At 43.6% G+C, this 20,259-nt stretch overlaps 1 protein-coding gene across 1 annotated transcript in view; it reads right to left on the bottom strand.

The window, feature by feature from the left end:
- Positions 1-2,603: 2,603 nt before the first annotated feature.
- Positions 2,604-20,259, bottom strand: part of LOC139349735 (heparan sulfate glucosamine 3-O-sulfotransferase 3A1-like) — a 28,755-nt gene continuing 11,099 nt past the window's right edge. The window contains exon 2 of the mRNA XM_070990708.1: positions 2,604-3,365. Within this exon, the coding sequence (XP_070846809.1) occupies positions 2,744-3,365 (622 nt within the window). The 3' untranslated portion in view covers positions 2,604-2,743. The remainder of the gene's footprint in view (positions 3,366-20,259) is intronic.

Here is a 20,259-nt window from a genome sequence, read left to right on the forward strand (position 1 = left end):
AGTAATATGGAATAATTTTATTAACCCAAATACTTTGCTAAAACTTGAGTCATTACTTCTAATTATAAGTCCAGTGAGAGACTGGGACAGGATGGAAGACACCTGTCACTGTCTGTCCACTGTCACAGACTTGTACCCTCGTGAGGATTTCTGCTTGCCGCTGCTGCTCTGTGAGCTCATATCATCTGTTTTCATGCGTGCCAGTTTTGAGACTAATTAAACGTCACAGAATCGCTCCATTTCTTGCCCTTTATCAACCTTTTGCCTCATTTTCTGTGTAGCAGAGTAGCTGACAACACGATCAAACCCTACAGTGTGAATATGAAGGGTAATTAAAACATTTTGTGGATTAAAAGCAGCATGTACCCAAATGACGTGCTGCAGCAGAATATCTGGATATTTGCTTTAATTGTTTATCTTGGTATTGTTGTGGGTTGTGCATAAATAATCTCTGTTTATGTTAAATTATACATGTTAGAGTAAGTGCATTTTGAAGCCAGGAGACCCAGCAGTGCTACTCCAACTTTCTTGAATCTGTCCCCGGAAAAGCTCGTGCCTCTGAGTCTTCAAGCTGCCAAGAAGCTGCCAGGAGACTTAGAATAAGGCTTCCAGGTTGCGAACATCTTTTAAAATCCTCAGTGGCTCCTCTGACACTCTGCCCTGGAGGCTGGACGGAGATAAGCAGAGACAATATGTGAAGGTGTAACAGTGGAGATAGGAAAGAAGCAAGGGAGTGCTCTTATGATTCTGCAGGAAGCTGAGCTTGTTAGAAGCGTGAGCAGCACTGTAATGATTTCTCTGCTTAACACTGTGGATACGCTTCCCTATTTCACAGTATGCATACGTTTTGAGGTTAATCATTGGCTTGAAAAACAGATACACTATTGGATATAAAGGCCAGTGTGGATAATTTACATATAACATCTTTTATTCAAGGAGTGACTTAAAAACCCCAACAACTTTAAGAAAACAACAGTCAAAACAGCACAGTTAGATTGGCAACGTAACAGCCCCCCCTCACGTACAGTGTGTTTCCTGACGCTCACACCAAAACACACAGTTGATTTTGTGTCTTCTGAGGCACATCTGCTTTCAGAGAGTGGCTCACAATACAAGTAGACAGAAATGAGAAACACAACTCAGCCATTGTTCTCATGCTCCCTGGGTTTAAAGACACACACACACACGCACGCACGCACACGCACACACACACACACACACACACACACACACACACACACACACACACACACACACACACACACACACACACATCGCCTCGAGGCAAGGAAGGCCAGTGACATCAAGTGTATTCAATTCACAAGGAGGCATGTTGAGGAAATTTGAGTCACAGCTTTGGGAAGACCCTCCGGAGGTCTTTTCCCTCCAGCAGAGTCGCTGTTGCTTGAATAACAGTGAGTGCTGTAACTTCATTAACTGGAGGTGGAGGTTGGGGGGGGGGGACCCCTGAACTAACTCACAGCCCTGCAACTGAAAGCCAAGTGTTCGTCCACATATCGTAAATATAAATTAGAATGGATGACCTGAAATTAAAATGTGGATAAAATGCTTTTAGTGTTCAGTATAAAGCAAACAAAACTCTAAAGGCATGGGGAGCATAATAATAATAATAATAATAATGATAATGATAAGAGAGCAAATAATCACTGAGGAGTTATTCAAAATACATACATACTGCTTGGGTACTTCTTGAATAAATACATTTCAAAAATACATATATTTTTATCTTTTCATATTCTTTTTGCTAGAAAATGTTAAAATTTGAAAGCAGCTATGTATATTTAAAATATGGCATTAAATCACTCAGTAAAGGCTTTTATCAAAAGCCCCTGGACACAATGTGAATTCATCCATCTTCTCAAAGAAGCACTGCATACAATATCTGTGTCACAGCCAAGACTTCAAACTAAAAAGACCAAAACAAAACCAAAAACAAACAGTTTCTTCAGATAGTGCAGGGAGATAAGATGCAAATCCTTCAACAACTCAACATGTTTCTGGAGGAAAATATCTCCATGATTGTGGATTAGAGGCAGCTCTGATGATGAAAAATGTAACAGTGAAATATTGCATATCTGGGGTGCAACCGAGGGGAGATCGGACCTCTTTCCCTCCTGTAACAGCCACATATTGCTTAGTGTTAGTGCTGAGGATGGAGGGAACAGGAACACTGACGGGGAAAAAACAGGAGATTCTGACAATAAGAAGTCATAATATTTAGAGATGAAAGTTGTAATATTTCAAGAGTAAAATCACAATATTGTGACAAAATTTTCTTGGTATTTTGAGACTGAAACTTTACCCAGTACTGTAACAATTTGGCTGTTACATTCTCAAAAAGGAAAAATATGATGAACTTTTTTTTCCATTAAATTAATGTTTTGCCAGATTTTCAGAATAAAGTCATAACATAAAAATATACAAATATACTATATATGTATATGTACTGTAAAACAGCCTAATGTTCTAATTAGAAAGGAGAGATTAGATTAGATATGGGTGTTTTAGCATTCCCTGACGACATAAATAACTCCTTATTCACAAAATATTTAACTTATTTTTCAATGTCATTCTTTTAAAATTCGAACTTTAATTGTAACATTACAACTTTTCTTGAAATATTCTGACTTATTCTCAAAATCAAATTTTTTCCTCTTAGAGTACTCCTAATACTCCATTACTGTACCTCTGACAGCCCTCAGTGCCACAGACAAAAACACATTCAGTCATCCCAGCCAAAGAAACGCCCCGTCATCTGGTAGAACTTCATGTTGAAGGGCCTGTAGAAGTCCCGTAGCCTCTGCACCACCTCGGGGTCAATGTTCGGGTGGGTCCGCCCTTTGGTTTTGCCCAGGCAGTGGGGCTTGCTGCTGCCCTCGGCCTTCTTGAGGCACGGGAAACCCTTGGTCTGGTTGAAGTAAAAGTGTTTGTCTGTGATGATCCTCTTGAGGCCCAGGAAGTCCTGCACGCGGCCCAGCTCTCCGGCCGGGTCGCTGATCAGACGCTCGCCGCTCACGAACAGGATCTGGCCCATGGGGAAGTACTGCAGCCAGTTGTCCAGGTGCTTGGCGTAGATGCCGATCTGGATGGCGCTCCACGAGGTGTCGATGAGCCCCGTAGTCCTGTTTTTGAAGGTGAGGCTCTCGAAAGAGGGAATGTCAGGCTTCTTGGACAGCGTCTGCGTGTAGTCCGAGATAGCCCTGGTGACAGGGTCCCTCACTACCACGATCAGCTTGGTGTCCCGGGACATGGCGGAAATCCTGGCCGGAGCCTCTCTGGTCACAAAGTAGCTGGGGGTTTTCTCCATGGTGATCTGACCCTCCAGGGTCTTGGGCATCAGCTCTCTGGGAAGAGAAAAATCGAGAAAGGATTGGAAAAGGAAGTGAGATATTTGTTTGACCCGGACTCCGGACTGAATCGCACACAGCAACTGTCACAGTTGTACAAGCGCTCTTACTTAAATAAACACACACCTGGACGAACTCAGGCTATGTCATCAAAACCTCTGAGTCCAATCAATCAAGAATAACACTGGAACCAGTTTGTTTGCACAAGTTTATTTATTTGATCTCTATCAGGTGTCTTTTTCTCTGAGCTCAATTAGCAGCCAAGAGGTGCAACCAAATGTTGATTTGCAGTTTTGGCGCAGCACCACGCTCGGGATATAAAGACATTCTTGTGGTGATAGAATGCAGACGCTACCTCAAGTGTTCCTTAATGTAGCCTGAGGGCTTCTGAAATGAAGAAGGGGACTCCCTAGGGTCCATTTGAAAGAGGGTATTCTTCACTCTCACATGGCGCGAAAAGATGAACGTCAATCTCTATACCCATACTATGGTAGTGCTGGTTATAAAATATTGATATTTGAGCTGAAAAGCCCTCTCAGCATAATTGATCACCTTCCTGACTTTCACTTTTTACAACAAATGGTGGAGGAACATCAGAAAAATATGTCAACACTGTAATTTCCCCTCTGGTGAGAAATGAGCGTTTTCCTCCTCGCAGAACGGCTCTAGTGGTTTAATATTGTGTTTATTTGAAACATGATTTGGGGAATTGCTGTGTTTGTAGGTGTTATAAACAGTTAGATTCGAGCAATCTGAACACACAGAGTAAATATAGTCATAGATTGGTATTCTCAATGTGTTCACCTCTATGAAATTAAATCCCAGTGATGAAAGCAAACTCATAAATCCAACCTTAAATATTTACACCAGCAAAGTTCAGTTAGGCATAACCCCAGGTTCTAACATTCATTTGGCAAAATATCCTCGTGTGTGCTTGAGTCCTTTCCGCCATGAGCTCACAAAAGGGATGGGAGACAAGCTAATCCGTTCGGCCATGCCACCCCTCTTCTCCCACTCCTCTTTCTCCGCTTTCCTTCTGCCCAGCTGCCTTCAGGACAGTGACCTTAAGCAAAGCGGGTAAAAGCCGCCCATGAATGATTAACGCACCCTCCTTCTGCCATTTAGAGCCTCTGCAGAATACAGCTTTAAAATTCACCAAAGTACAGAATGCAGGCGTCAATTATTCATCTGCTTGGCTGGTGCTGCTTAAAGCGAGGACTGGCGCTGACAAAGTGGCCCAGGCTCCCAGGGTAGACGCTGTTTGCCACCGTGACAGAACTACTGAGACCCTAACGGAGGGAGGTCTTCTGAGATGTCTGAAGATTCAAGAGTGCTCAACACTTCAATCTGTTGTTTCTAGGACAAGTCAAGCAACGGCAAGCACGAGCATTTGTGTGATCGAAGTACAGCCTCTTCCTGCCGACGAGTATCTTTCTGGTGTGATGGGCACCGTTTTTCTGCCTTGCAGAAAGACGCTGGTAAACGATCATGCTCCGTTAAACATACACAGAATGAAATGAGACAGAGGGCACTGAGATCTTTGCTGAGGACGAGCTTTACACAAACACGGTGCATTTCTAAAAGACACAAGCTGTCATGATGAATGTGATGGTGTGCTGGTTTCACTGAGGGCTTTGCCCACATGCGTCCTCCAAAGTAAACAAGAAAACACAACATGTAACTGCCCTCCAGAGGGAAAAATATGAGCATTTTCTGATCTGATGCCACTATCAACATCATGCAAATCACTGTTACAAAAATAAAAGCATTGTCTTCTCCAACAGCACTGGGTTTGGTTAGGTTTAGGCCCAAAAATGGCTTGTTTAATGTTAGGGAACCAAACTCTGACATTTTGTTGACCTTCGCTTTCTCTGAACTTTATGGCCCTCAATGATGCCACATTATTTTTTCCTCACTCTCCTTTCCTTTAACACCTGATGATCAATCGTTCAACTGCTGGAGGTCTTTAGTAGTCCGATGTTAACATGATGTTTTGGGTAGTTGCTTAAATGAGTGATGGTGTTGTTTTTCTGGGGAGGAGAGGGCACTCTCTTTTCCTCAGTCAACAGAAACAAACATTTGGACAAGACTATTTGTTGGTCACATGTGGGCTGAAATCAGTTCATGATCACTCTGAAATATTTGGGATAGAGGTTATGACAGTAAAGGTAAAACCATGTTAGAGGAAGAATCCCAAAACTATAAAGGAGTCATGAATACAGAGGTGGCAGTACAAGTGTATCTCTACCAGGTTTTCTTATGGTTGTTCCAGGCTTTAAAAACAGCTGCTGGTTGGGCTCAGGGTATGAAGTGAAACTGATCTAAAAACCATAAGTCAATTACCTTCAGGGCAATGTCAAAACACGCCCATGCTATGTGGCTGAGTACTCTGAATGGATGCTCTCTGTGAGGAGCAGATCTTGAGGTCAGCACAAGAGGGACTCGCAGGAAGAGGTCGATAAGAGCAAGAGCGGCAACGTAGGTGCGCTGATGTCTCGACATCCGCCTGCAACATTGACCGTCACCTGACCTCCAGAGTCATCTCGGTATCTGCTACCCCTTGTGCAGCTGTGTAAAGAGGAACATGGACAAGGCTCCTTTCCTGTCACATTAGCTCTGCCCCATCGCCCCAAGAGTCCAGAGCGAGGCTGTATAATGGTGCTTTAAAACAACCTCAATGCCATCTGGGACTACAATGGCTACTAAGCTGACAAGTCAATACTACAGAACACAGAGACTAATCATTGATAAATGGGGGGCTGCCCAGACGCCAGCATGCATGCAGGCTTCCTGAGCATCTTCCTGCCTATAGTGGCAACATGCTGATATGGGAACCAGTAGACTTGTGAAACAGCCTTTACAGTAGTACCCTACCTTCATGATGCGAAAGAGAACATTATTGTTTTATGAAAAAGAAATGAACCTGTACTGAAGGAAGCATCCATATTTGATGGCGTGCATCGAGCTTGTTCTGCGGTCCATGCACTCACAGCAGTGGTGTGTTGGTGCGACGGGACTCTGGGGGGATTTTCAGGGTCAGTGAGGTATGTGGTACGGTGTGCGACACGAAGATAGTCATGTTTGGAAGTCCAAGTATGGAGGTCACAAAGCACTCGAGCATTCAGGTTGATGTAAATTTTATAGTTATTGGGAGAATGGTTTCAGGTTCCTCTGTGGAGTGCAGCCATATGAAACGGATACTGGTGTTCTGTTCTCAGGCAAATAAAATTCAAACGTGCATTTAAGGCCACTAGGACACTAATTATTGATGATGTTGATCATTTTATTCTTGATTAATTGTTTAAATAAGTATTCGAGAATACTGTTGAGCCTGTGATGAAAAAAAGAGATGTAAAACCACAGATATTGTTGGTACCTACATTCTTCAGGATGCAGCTTGACTGCTGACGGATAGATATTCAATTTACAAGCATATAAAACAGTGAAAAGAGGCATACTGGAGGCCTTCTTGGTTCCCAGAAACCCTCACCTGGGACCCAAGTCAGTCTAATTGGGTAGTGTTCCATTGTATTGCCTCAGGTCTTGGGTTTGTGTGTCAACATGCTCGGGTCTCCCATATTTTGGTTTAGGTGTAACTATCCTTGGGTCTATTTGATCTGGTCTGACTGTCCTTGGACCTCTTTCAGATAAGGTCTCATTATTCAAAAGTTAAATTATCAATGTCGCATTCAAAAATCTTGGATTGGTTCCAAAATTTTAGACCTGTGAAGACCTCTGATGCAAAGTTCAGGAGTTGGAACCAGTTGATTTTTGCCAGAAAAATGATAATGTTTATTAATTTGCTGTTGATCAACTAATCAATTAAGTGACTGGTACACACCACCAATGTTGTTATACAAGTAAAGAACTTCCATTCTCAAGTTTTAAGTTCAAGTTGGGCAAAGGAGTAAGGAACACTTGATTTTACAGTAAGTGTACTACACTGGGGTATTTCTTTCCATTCTACAGCAGAAGCATGCAGCGCTTTCTAATGAAACTTTATTGGCAGGGTAGGTGATGTAACAGATGACAAACCGTCCAAGTGCTTGATATTTACTGCAGTTCCAGATTCTGCTTTGATGTCTTCATCGTGCTTCTAAAATACGACTCCCTAAGCACAGTGATGCATGAAACACAGGCAGCGGGATGCACTCATGAAACAAGACACAGACCCAAACCGAAATAAGAAACGTGGCGCATGAACCCTGGCCTCCCTTTAAATCAAATTCACTGCTTTGGCATGCCTTTAAGTTCTGGAGGGGAAAAAAAAATATTTAGGATGACTAAGAAGTTTAGAACATAACGGCTTGTGTACATGACAGAACATAACACATGTTGTAATTGTACGTCATTTCTCTCATATGGAACTAACTAGCTCGAAAGGGATGCCAGGACTCATTCAGGCAGCTCTATTCCCTATTAAAAAACCAAATCCAATGTACACAGTTACGTGCAGTACATCACTCAATGCGTCCTTTGTAGGCCGGTCTATAAAATAACCACTTCGGAATAAAGGGCCTGACGCATCACTGCTTTCGTTTCCCTACTGAACGAATTTCACTCGCAAACTAACTCAACTCTCCCTCATATGCAAGCTGTGACTCAAGTCTGCCTGTTATATAAATGCCAAAAAAGTCTGACTGGGCCATGAGGTCTTGTTTACTGTAAATCGTGTGCACGCATAATATGACAACTTGACATATGAATTAGGGAGGAGTGAGAAGCTAACAAGTGATCGGATCTGAATGGGTCATTTCCTGGTGTTATCCTTTTGTAAAGAGCCTGGATCTGGGCCAACATCTGTCAATTGAGGGGAGCTGTAAAGACGTACAGGCAAGTGGGCATGAGTGCTGTCCACTTCTCCCCCACAAGCCTCTGATTCATTTTTCCTCATCCAGCAGGGAGCCCTGGCAGGCCTACCTACACTCCCACAGTGTTCCCCTGCCACCACCACCAGATAATAATCTTGTAATTGGCTCAATATTTCTGCTGTTTGCAGGCGAAGCAAAGGCCAGCGCCGCTCTTGGTGGCTTGGACTCAGCAGATATTTTCCAGGTCAGTGGATGCTAGCGGAGGTCAGAGAGAGAGGAGGAGGAGGAAGGAGGGAGGGTGATTTAGAGTAATGGCTGCTGTGCGGTGAGGGGAAAGCCCACTCCTCTGAGCTCGGAGCTTTAGTGCTCTGCCAACCTTGCGCAACAACACAGTCCTTAACCTGCCCTGTGGGCCGCAATCACCATCAGCGCTGCCTGCCGCACATAAAGGCATACAATGACACACATATGACGTGGGGTGTTGGCATGTAACAGCCTCTGCGGATTACTCTGGGAACCCCATGGAAACACTAATGGATGACAAAATGATATGTTTGCGCTGAACTTCAATTCAACTCCCTTTGCATTAATCACATTTTTCAGATGTGGGCAGTGAGATGCAGCCTTCAACATCAGCTGAGGGTAGATGGCGACAGATCTGACCATTTATAATCCAGGGATTACAGGTGTGAGCTTCCCAGCAGCAGACAGTCCTGATCGGGATAATCGTCCACTTTTTGACACTGACATCCTCCAAGCTCAGCCCACCTGACCTTTTTTTTTTTTTTTTGCCTCCACTGGATCCTCGTGCACGGTGTCACCTTTGCCTGCACATCTGCACTACAGCTCTAAATCCTTCCCCCCTTCCTGGACAGATAAATACTCCTCCAACATGGCTACACGGAATTACTGCCATCTGACTTGCACAGCTTCCATGACAGAATCGAGTATCTTGAACTTTCTGTTGTTAAGGCAAACAGTGTGCAGGATTTCACTCCAACCAAAGGCCATATATCTTGTGATTTTCACTCATTAGTTCTTCCTCCAGGGTTGAAGAAGTGTCAATCGTTGAAATCACTTGTTGTTGCCTTAGATTGTAATGAAATCTTGCATACGTCCAGCTCCACTTGGTACATGAATACTTGGCAGAAAGCTGAACTCTAAAATGTATGAACTCTACATACATTATGCATGCCTTGATCCATATGTGGCTAATTGGTCCAATAAAAAAATGAATAAAGCACTCCAAAAAAAGTGAAATTATTAGAGTCAGACCAAACATCTGAAAACGATTTTCTGTTTCTCAGTTTTTAATGCAACCTTGGCCATTGTTTTGGATTTTCTTCCCATAATTCACTCCAACTCATAAGTACTGCAGCTTTACAGCAAAGCAACCGGCAGAATCTCGAAACGAAAAATGGCACCAAACCCCCCCCCCCCCCCCCCCCCCCCAAAAAAAAAACAGTTTGCATTTTGAGTTAAGTAGAAATTATTCAAGGTCGGCTATTGAAATTAAAGAGTGAAATCAGAGTGGTACATGGGAACTGCAGGGGGTAGGAAGCAATTTTGAGGGACATACAATTACAAGATAAGAGTGGTCTATTCTTGGAAAACAACATGGGAGGACAGGGTCCACTGTTTTCCTCTGGGAAATGGCATGAATTTGATAAGTAGGAAAGGAAAGAAACCCTGCCTGACACTGGGGACATAAGATAACAATGTCACTGTGGATGAAAAACTTTGAAATAACAGGGAGTTCATTGTCAGATTGATGATTAGTTGTGTTTCAAATTAGACGGAAAGGATGTGAATGGGTTTCAAAAGCCGGTTCTGTCTGGGAGGAGAGCAGGAAATTGGACTGAAAATGGAAAAATAGTTTGAAGTTACAGTAAACCTCAGTGTCATTAATAAAACCACTTTGTTAAAAACTTCCCAGTGATATTAAAAGACAAAGACGAGCGGAAAACTTTGCGGAGGATAAAGCTTGCTGTCCTCCCTCAGGCTTAGATGGAGGAAAAGCAATAAAGGACAGTTAATCAACAACACAAGAGTTAAATTGGGAAAAGCAACAGTGGAAATGTTACAAAGCCCCAGAAGTTATGTTGTCTATTCTCATTTGTCTTAAGATTCAGTCAGTAGTTAGTGAAAGCATTCATTCACACTCGTGTAGCCTCAAACGCGAGGCTCGCCCGTAATTTATCTCATGTTTGGCAACATCTGGAAAGTCCAATTGTTTTTTCATGTACGCTTAAATATTAGAGACCTCATAAATAATGTGCGGACAGCAAAAACAATCAGTCCGATGTGATTTGCGACCTGGTGAACTTGATTATAAATTGAGTACAAGAATAATACTGCATCATACACTATAGTAAAAGCCTCTTTTTCATATCGTCCTGTATAAATAAATCTCCCCGCTGGACACTCGCCTTACCACTGAGCACTGAGTTTTTCCTCTCTTTTTTGTTTTCTATACAACAAGGGCTATGCGATTTGGTAAAAAATTTATAGAGTTAGCTTTGCGGTATGTCCTTATAAATTTATCAGCAGTGTTTTTAACAGAATCCTTCTTTTTTCCTTGCTGCTGAGTCTAAGTCCCTGGTTTATTGCATAAGGGGGAAAAATAAGCTTTATCTTTATGGCAACTCGCTTGTGAATTATTCACCCTTTCTAACTGTGGTGGAAGACTGAGGCAGGCAAAGAGGCGGCAGGATGCATTCAAGCCATCTGAAGCCTTTTACACATCAACTGGCAGAGCCCGCTCACTTCCATATCCATGCTGCGTATCAGCAGAGAGGACGGGGGGGTGAGGTGTGGGGTGGGTGAGACGGGTGAGAGAGATGAGGGAGGGAGAAGGAGAGTCAGAGGGAGATCAAAAATAGAATGAGGAAAGAAAACAGAGACAGAAATATCCCAGTTACAACTGGTATTTTATACCATTATATAATTTTTTCCCAAAGTAGTTTTTAAAGGATCATTTTGACATGAACCACCATGCAGGTCTGAAACAAACCCCCGGGTTAGCCAAACGTATTTGAAGGAGAAAATGAAGGAAAATGGTAAAATTACAACCTAACCTGTTTTTCCATTGCAGTTTATGGGACCACCTCCTGCTTTAACTTTGACATATTGTACTTACAGGACCATTACTTACATTTTAACAGTAATGAGACCCTAAATTTTATTAAACCTCTTCTTTTAAGCCTTTCAGTCAGGGACAGAGTCACAAGTTGTTTTAGGCCTGACTAATGCTAACGATGGAACTAGCTCTAATGGCAACGCATTTCAGTGGAACTGCATTAACAGGACTGCAGACACGCTAGCACAGCAGAGCCATTGTGAGCATGCTAGCTGGCACAATGCTAACATACTGATGTTTCACAAGCACAATGTCGACCGTAAATGTTCATCATTTCAGTTTAGCATGTTAGCATGCTAATATTCGCTAATTCGCTTTGCAGGAATTCATAAACTGAAGGACTGAATATATTAAAAATAAAAAAAAAAGCTAGGAAATCACTTCAGTTACTACAATTCATCCTGAAAATTTTCATTTCAAGTGGTGGACTGGCTGAACCAACCAGCCGGCATTAAGTCAGGTTGTTAGTGTGGCTAATAAACAAAGCTTGCACTACGTCTAAAACGCCAAAATGAATCACCATGTGCAGCAGACAAAGCTCCTGTGTGTTAACAATAATCTAAAACCATTTCTCCTCTATATTTGCTCTTCGAAGCAATATATATATTCACTGTTTTCTCATTCATTCTCTGGTTCTCTAAAGCCTGAGGCTGTTTATTTTCTCTCGACTCAGATCAAGACAAAAATGAGCATGTCTCACTTCTAACACTGTCGGCGATGCAGCGATTTGGGCTCATTATAAAAACACACAAGTGGCTACGAGGAGACACAGTTCTATTTCACACCTCCCTGGCTGTCCACAGTGCTGCTTTGCTGCATTTACACCTGGATTTTCATGTGGAAAGGTGCAATTACACTGAGATGTGATCACGTCCGCGGCAGGTGTAAAATGTGCCGAGAGTACGCCCGGCGAAAGCTCGCATCCGAATCTGCTGAGATGCGGAACCGATTCTGACTATTGCCTGGAGAGTCGGAAAAACCCACCCAAACTGAAAGCACGCCAGCAGATGATGTTATGCTTCGCATCTAGTGATTAATGTTCCATTAAACCAAATTACTATAAGACGTAACCACTAAATATACCCCAAACCGTAGCTGTGTATCGTATCAGTCTGCATGTACAGTGTCTTCGAGTGGATTCTTAGACACAGCGCCCACATTACTTTTTCATATTCCTCTGACCCACTTGTTCAGAGTTACTACACGCAGTTTGAGACAGAGCATGTGGTGATGACACTTCAGAGGGATCAGCTTTGCTAACAGCTCAATGCTATTTCTCTTTCTGCCAAGTCAGTTTTTTGGGTCTCAACAGCTTGTGGGAGATAAGACACTTAAACCTGGGTTTAATACCAAAGCTCATTTCCAAGGTATTGTGTTTCTTGAATGTTCACTTATATACTGAAGGTGGCTTCATTAGGAAATTTCAAGTGGTCTCTCTGTAGCTCTCCTTATCCTTTTTCTATAGTTTCTAGTACTGAAATAATCTGAGGAGAAAAGAGAGCCACTTGCCTCGATCGGAAACCATTTCGGCGGGTATTTAAATTCTACATTTAAGCCTGATTTGAATACAAAAAATAAAAAAGCCCTGTGTCAAATGCGTGAGAGCAAAATTAAATGTGAATTTGTTCAGAGCCAAATGGAAGGCTTTGAGGGGACCGCTCTGCGATAATTACCCATGACAAAAGGCTAGGGCTTTTGTCTTTGGGACCATTACCATGGTGATTTTCAAGCTGCTGAAACATTCAATATAAACATTTCAGTCTGCTGAATATTGCACATAGACTGTCAGTAAAAAAAAAATCTGTTATGAGCCACATTTCTGCTGGCACGGATCCCGTCTGCGTGCCTCCACTGCTGCTGCTGCTCTGGTTGTTGAGAGAAGAAGCAAATACCAGAGCTCAGAGAAAGAAAAGCGTGTGATTTAAAAATATAAAAGCTAAAGTCTGATAACTGAAGTCCACTTTCAGATCCGTCTACTAACACAAACTGATGGGCTGGCAAAAAGACAATCCCCTCCGCCTTCTCCCGCTGAAACTAGCATTCCTGAACACTTCTCCTCCGCTCAGCGTGCTGATATTGATTTCACCAGCAAACACTTAAACCATCTGACATTTTCTCTTTTTATTGGGGTGAAAACTCCCAAGCGCTCAGCCTATTGTGTGTATTGTTCTTTCATTTTTCTCCTTAAAGAGTCTTTGGGATGTTCAGTTGAAGAACAGCTCCACGAGGACATGATGGTATTTGTTCTACCCCCCTGCAGACAGCTGCCATGCTCCCCGGCCCTTCCTTATATCATCTAATATGTATTCCGGGAGGCGGCTTATTAAACACAATCTTGTAAAATCAGATGTGCAGCTTTCATTATCAGTGCATGGAAACGTGAGCAGATTGAAGACGACGTCTCATGAGCTGGAAAAGGATCTGGTCATTAAACTCTTGAGAATGTTCTTAAAGGCTTCTTCTCTGCTTGCAGCATTAGTGCGTTAAAAAGTGTGGAAATGCATCTAGTGCTTGATACAAAACAGCATTAATCATGCAGCAACATGCATGTCTGCTGTCCTCTCACTCTAAAACCTGTATAATTATTTTTGTCAGTGTAGCATAATGTTCTTATCAGGCTTTGCTCCATTAGCCTATCCTGCTATAAACACCCCGAGTCAATGATACATTACTACTTATTTCAACCTCGACGATCAATCCTGAGCCACTTTTAATCCTGAGCCTGCATCTGTTTTCCATTATACTGTGGAAGAGGCATAGCAGCGGGACTCGCCGTGGCTTGTGTTTCACCAGATAGCTCGACGAGCATCCAGCGGGGAGCTCCTGTAAAAAGGAGTGAATTAGTGTCATGGTTACCTAAGGGAGGAGTTTCCCCTGTTGTGTAGCATTTATAGTCAAGATAAGGCTGCAAATACTCTACTAACCTGCATGTTTGTCTGTTTCTCAGTGCTTCCTGACTCAATCTGTGAAGTCCTGAAAGTCAAATTACACTTAGTCACAAATACCAGTTAGTTAAAAAGGCTCAGCTGTGGGTCCATTTGGTGCAACAGTGACAGTGATCTTCATGTTCATTGCCATGAAGCAAGATGTCGCCCAGCGTAACAGTGCAGCTCATAGATGTGTTTTTAGCTGTTTTTGAACAATGATGGAGGTCAGAGGAGTAACATGTTATCAGGCTTTGGCTGCACAGACTGTCCTTGTTAGCAGGATCAAGCGCTGCTTTTGGTCTTTTCATGGAAACTGTTGACAATAGGAAACATTTCGGGACTCAGCGCGAGTGAGAAAATGAAAGACTTGAGGCAAGAACGAATGAGGACACACTGAGTGTGACTGTGATGTGTATGTGTGTGTGTGTGTGTGCGTGTGTGGACACTATCACATCCAGATGAAACGCTTGAGGAGATGATGTGCATCCTCGAAACCCAAATCTTCCGAATATCTGCTTTAATCTCAACATTATTTCCAACATATAAGCGCACACATATCCCGATAGCACTGCAGTGGCAAAACTGCACACACACACACACACGCAATTAAAGTAAGAACTTGACAGGTTGAAAGCCCGAGTCTGAGTCTTCTGGCACACTTCTGAGAGCTCTGACTGTAAACCGCCTGGGATTTTTTAAAATAGAACAACTTCTGAAAAGGAGTCATTGTCCTGTTCTAATGTGAGCATATAGAAGAGCCAAAATTAGTCAGGTAGCATCTGAGCCAACAGAGCTGGAGTCGACGGGCTGGCAGATCTTCTCGCTGTGAACTCAGAACATCATTGTGTTTTACTCTCGCACGCTGTGGCCGAGCGGTGTCGGTTTCACGCCATCACGCCGAACTGCAACGCAGTTTTTACTCTTACAGCACTTTGTCTGCAGGCAGCGGAGGGCGAAAGGCAGTAAAACACCGCTTCCTTATGAAATTCTATAGCTGTAACGTGATGAAAACCACGTATTTGACAGTTAACTTTAACCAGTTTTAGGAACGTAAGATGCCAGCAGTCTGAGCTGAACAAAAAGTTAACAAGACAGCGAAAGAGAGCTGCACATATTCGATAGATACAACAGCTGAGAGCTCAAGTTTCTGCTTCCGGAGAGGCAGATAGGAAGCGTGAGGTACTGGGAGAGGGGATAAGAGTCAGGCAGGAGTGCAGCAGTGATTACACTGTCTCCGTCCGCTCTTCCTCTCCGTCTCCTGCCTTTTCCTATTTCATCCTCTCCCTCCTCCCTCCGTCCTTCCACTCCCAGGCTCGGCATACAAAGCGCCTGGCACCGTCGCATCGCTTTCCTCGTCTTTGTGCCAAGCCACGGCCGAGCACAGCGGCGAGCTCGCGCCCTCCACGCCGCCCCGCCACCACAGAAGAAGCAGAGAGGGGCAGAGATTAGCACGTATGGACGCTCCCTCTTATAAACTCATTACAAACAGGGTTTTTTTCCAGATTGTCGTGTCAGAGAGACAGAGGAAGGTGAAGATTATGTTCTTTCACTCACATTTAGCAGCTTCTCTTTAAACACCCTGCAGAATAAATAATGAGCTTGGTAATAACAAGTTACCAAAATGATTTATGCTCACCGGGGATGAGAATGAGTGCAGTTCAGGAAGGCAGGCGAGGAGGCGCCGGGGTTAAAGACATGGTCGAATGTGTGATTTCCATTCTGCGTCCCTTGCATTATCCATTAAATAAATAGGCTGGGGAAAATGGAACTTCTCGCAGCTCGTTTCTGTCGAGGCAGCGGTGCCGTGCACGACGAGCAGGTGATGCTGAGGCTATCGTGGTGCCATCGGCACCATCTGCACGAGCTCACGCTGATTGTAAGCAGCGCCTGTGAGGTGGGGCGGGATGGAGAACAGGTTGTCGCTGAAAGAAAAGGTGAAAAATTACCCACTGTGGAATGCCACAGGGGCTGAAACGACACAGAATGGCTAAAGCGGAGCCAGCGGTTGCCTGGGGCCGGGCTGTGACCCAGAATTCAACAGACCCCCAGTGAGAAACCAGGAGGCCCCATCGCGGGCGAGCAACAGGAAAACACCTCCTCTTCCTCCCCAGACTGCAGAGAGGTAACCCCATCTGGGAAGCCGGTTTGAGAGCGCAAGATAATATGAAGTGTAACGGAGAACTGCAGCGTCTGAGGAGCCGCTGACAACGTGCTAATGTCTTAGCCTGTCAGCTCTCTGTGAGCAAAGACGGATGGTTTTAGGAATAGAACGTAATTACAGGGCAGAACCTCATTGTCGGGGTCAGGACAATGCTCATGGTGCACTGGGGCTTTCTTTATTCCTCCTGCTAGAAAAGGCTGAAGCTGGAAAGGGAGTTTGAGCACAGGCACAAAACTGACACAAGCCAGCGACGCCAATGATGTGTTTTTAGAATAATTTGGTCATTCGCCATGTTTAAGTATTCTCTTTTGTATTTTTGGGGGGATTTCTTGGTGTGGCCAATTTGGAGTTGGCACGTTTTCGCTTACTTCAAAGAACTGCTGGTGCTGGTCGTGATTCCTCGCTCTCTTCCCTCCTGTGAACTCCCGCCCCAGTCTTCTTTATTTTGATATTATGGTGTGTTAAACTGCACTTCAATAACTTTCTAGGGCTGCGACTGATTATTATAAAACAGTGAAATTACTGTGATGAAGGCTCCCGGCCAGAGGAACGTTGTGGTTAGACGGTCTTAACCCCTCGTTTTTTAAGCTTTCGGTCTCATGCGTAGAACTCAGCTCTCTGAACCTCAGTGTGATTCTTCCATACGTGATTTTCCATACATTAGGCTTATCTTGATACACAGATATCAGAAAATATCCTTATTAACACTGTGACGAGGATTTCAACCATATCACCGACGAGGAGCGAGAAACCGTGAGGCACAGAGATGTTTTTGAGCCAGATGTTTTCCCCGCTCACGTGATATCCAGATGAACTGGCTATTTGAAGTTTACTACTTTACCTCCAGTTTTCAAATGGTTAAGCCTTGGAGATGAGCTAGAGCCCCGACTCAAAGGCTTGCACAGCTATAGATTGGCAGTTGTCTCCATGAGGGATGTTGCACTTCGCTCTTTTACGAGCAGGTCTGGAGTATTTATGCACGGCATCACAGCGACGTGCCCCACGTCGCCGTTTGCCCGCATCAGTCCAATAACCAGTGTTCTAATGCTAGTAAGCCTGCACCATACCCCGCTCTCATGTGAGCAGGTGATTGCATGTCGGCAGTTCCCCGGCACATCGCAGCGGAGATGGTAAATGGGGTGTTGAAGGGGGAGGGGGGGCGCAGGCTTGATGATTCATGTTATCAATCAGAGGGATTTTTTTCAATATTTCACATTGATGTAATCGTCCTAAAAACACATTAACATTGAGGGAGTGCTCCGCAGAGAGATAATGGCTGGATATTTGCGCTGTTATTGAGTCAAACTCCGCCAGGCTTGAATGACGGATGTGCCTTACATACAGAGAGAGGCTGCGGCGGGAACAAATGCGCTCCGTCCAAATCACAATTAGAAAATAAATAAATAGAGTGCAAAGACAATGATGAGGAGGGGCTGGGTGTGCGCGATCATTCAGGGGAGCACATTCGCGGAGAAAAGAAGCAAACCAAAACGAAATGCATATTAGTGCCATTCATATTCACGACAGTTGAACAGAGGCCGTTATGAAGCTCTTTCAATCACATTTGCATTTACATTACGGGCCTGTAATGCAATACCAAACATACAGAGTAAATAGTCTTGAAGCTAAAGACAACTAGAGCCCGTTATGGGAGTCCTGGCTGCAGTGAGTACCTGTACTATGTGCATGTGCGTCTGAGAAAGTGTGTCATATGCTGAGTGCAAACATGCTTGTAATGGTGTGTCTTCTGGAGCGAGTCTGTCTGCATGCGTGTGTTCACCTCGAGACCCAGAGAGCCGCACTAAAGGGCCATTTTTTTTGCCATAATGTGCATCCAAGAGTTCATCGGGGAGAGCTAGAAACGCGCACTGGCACTCGATTGCCAGAAGTAAAAGCTTTGTGGGCGAGGGGGAAATCCCTCCTGCTGGATTTACGCCTTGCCAGAACCGACCCTGCTTAAAAGCCAGTTGGATACAAGAAAGAGAGAAGAAACATAAGAGCGAAAACAGGGAGGTGAAAGGGAATATTCACTGCTGCTGCTGCTGCTGGGCTGAGCGGAAAATAATATGATGTAATAAATGGTATGTCAGAAACAGAGCTGCCCGCGATAGCCACTCAGTCTGTACATGCGTGTGTGAGTGCACGCACGTGTGTGTGTTAAGGCTCGCCATTAGCGCTCATATAACAGTTGGTAGAGCAAACAAAGCACAGAATCACCAATGAGGACCAGCGCAGCTGAGGCGGTGGTGGGGTGAACCATTGACTATATGAGGCTAATTACACAGTGTTGTCTCAGAAGGGCCATAAATCAATGCTTGTGGTGAATCCTAAACAAGGAAATCAATACAGTTGCGTCTCAATGGCCGTAATGAGAATCTGGTTGAAGGCAAGGATTTTAAATTAGCGACTTATTGGCTCATTCTGAACTCAGTAAAGTGGGAAACGCATGTTAAATCACAAAAAGACGATTCAAACAAAACATGCACCCTGACTGTGTGGATGCAGAATTCCAACCAGAGGCAGTTTTGCACAACATTTCATTGTGATTAATAGAGTAATAATTAAAATCTTTTTCTTGCTACTGTCTGTTGTGAGCGGTTATTAATGGCTGTGGTAGAAGGGCTGAGCCAGACAAAGAGTCAATGTGAAGAAAAGCGTGACTCCACATGTGTAGGAACAACATGTAAACCGGTGGAGGCCCTGAACTCTCATTTGTGTTAATCAAACTTCTCTAAATTGTTTGTGTAATGAAATTATGGCTGTCAGGGAGGCCCAGGGGACATCAATTAAGCAGATAAGCAAATGAAAATAAATCGCTTTTTATCAAATGTGCGGCTGCCCGCCTGTGTGTCCGGTAAACACAGGAAAAACAGGAAGAGATTTTGTTCAGAGATTTGAGGGTCCATAAATTGCAGAGACAAGCAATCAGGATCACCGCTGTGTTCGGAGAGCCCTGGGAAACAGTGGAAGACAGCAAACACATTACGTCCTCCTCAGAGATTAAGACGGGGGGGCATAATTTTTCTTTATTTCACTTGTAAGTGATGATACGGGCTTCATTTTGCTGCTTGATTTTGACTTTATTTGTTCACACTCTTTAGTTTTAGTCAAATTTGAGTCATTTCACTATAAGTTTTGGTCAGTTTTAGTGAGTTAATTCTGATTTTCTGTGCCTTCTATGTATCCTGAGGCTACAGCCGTCTCCATCTTTAATGTTTAAATTCACCACAATTACAAAGCTATTCTTGATTATTGCAGTGTTAGCCAAGAAGGGCACGGTTTACCTGTTTATACCAGGCTGTGATACTTTGCATAAACGTGTCCATGTGAGTCCATGCCTTAATAGACTCGCTCTCTCCTGTTAACACAGCTGTCATTCACACACAGCAGCTCGCTCGCTCCATCGCAGAGCAGCTTATCATTCAGAGGTCGGTTCACACACTTTGTTGTAAAGCACTTAGAGCAGCAGTTGTATGAAAGGTGCTGCACAAACAAAGCTTATTATCATTACTGACTAAAACACAATTCATTGTGTGGGTTTAGCTTTAAATGAGCAGCTAAGACAATGGTGATGCAGTAAAACTGTTTTGGAGGAAGATTTAGAAGATATTTCTGGGTGGAGGGTGATGCTGTGTTACTAATCAGCAGGACGTGCAAGATGCCTGCAGGTCTTTTCAATAAAAGCGCATTAATATGGTAATTCATGTCCATTCATGCGTCTTTCACATAATTGTTTTGATTTTATTCACTGATGTAAATTCTAATACATTTCATCACTTTCTGTCTCTTTTTCAGCTTTAGTCAACTAAGAATTTCTGCCATCGCTTTCACTGACAAAACAGAGGCGTAATGA

This window comes from Chaetodon trifascialis, chromosome 21 (genome assembly GCF_039877785.1).
Source record: "Chaetodon trifascialis isolate fChaTrf1 chromosome 21, fChaTrf1.hap1, whole genome shotgun sequence".
Classification (NCBI taxonomy): domain Eukaryota; kingdom Metazoa; phylum Chordata; class Actinopteri; order Chaetodontiformes; family Chaetodontidae; genus Chaetodon; species Chaetodon trifascialis.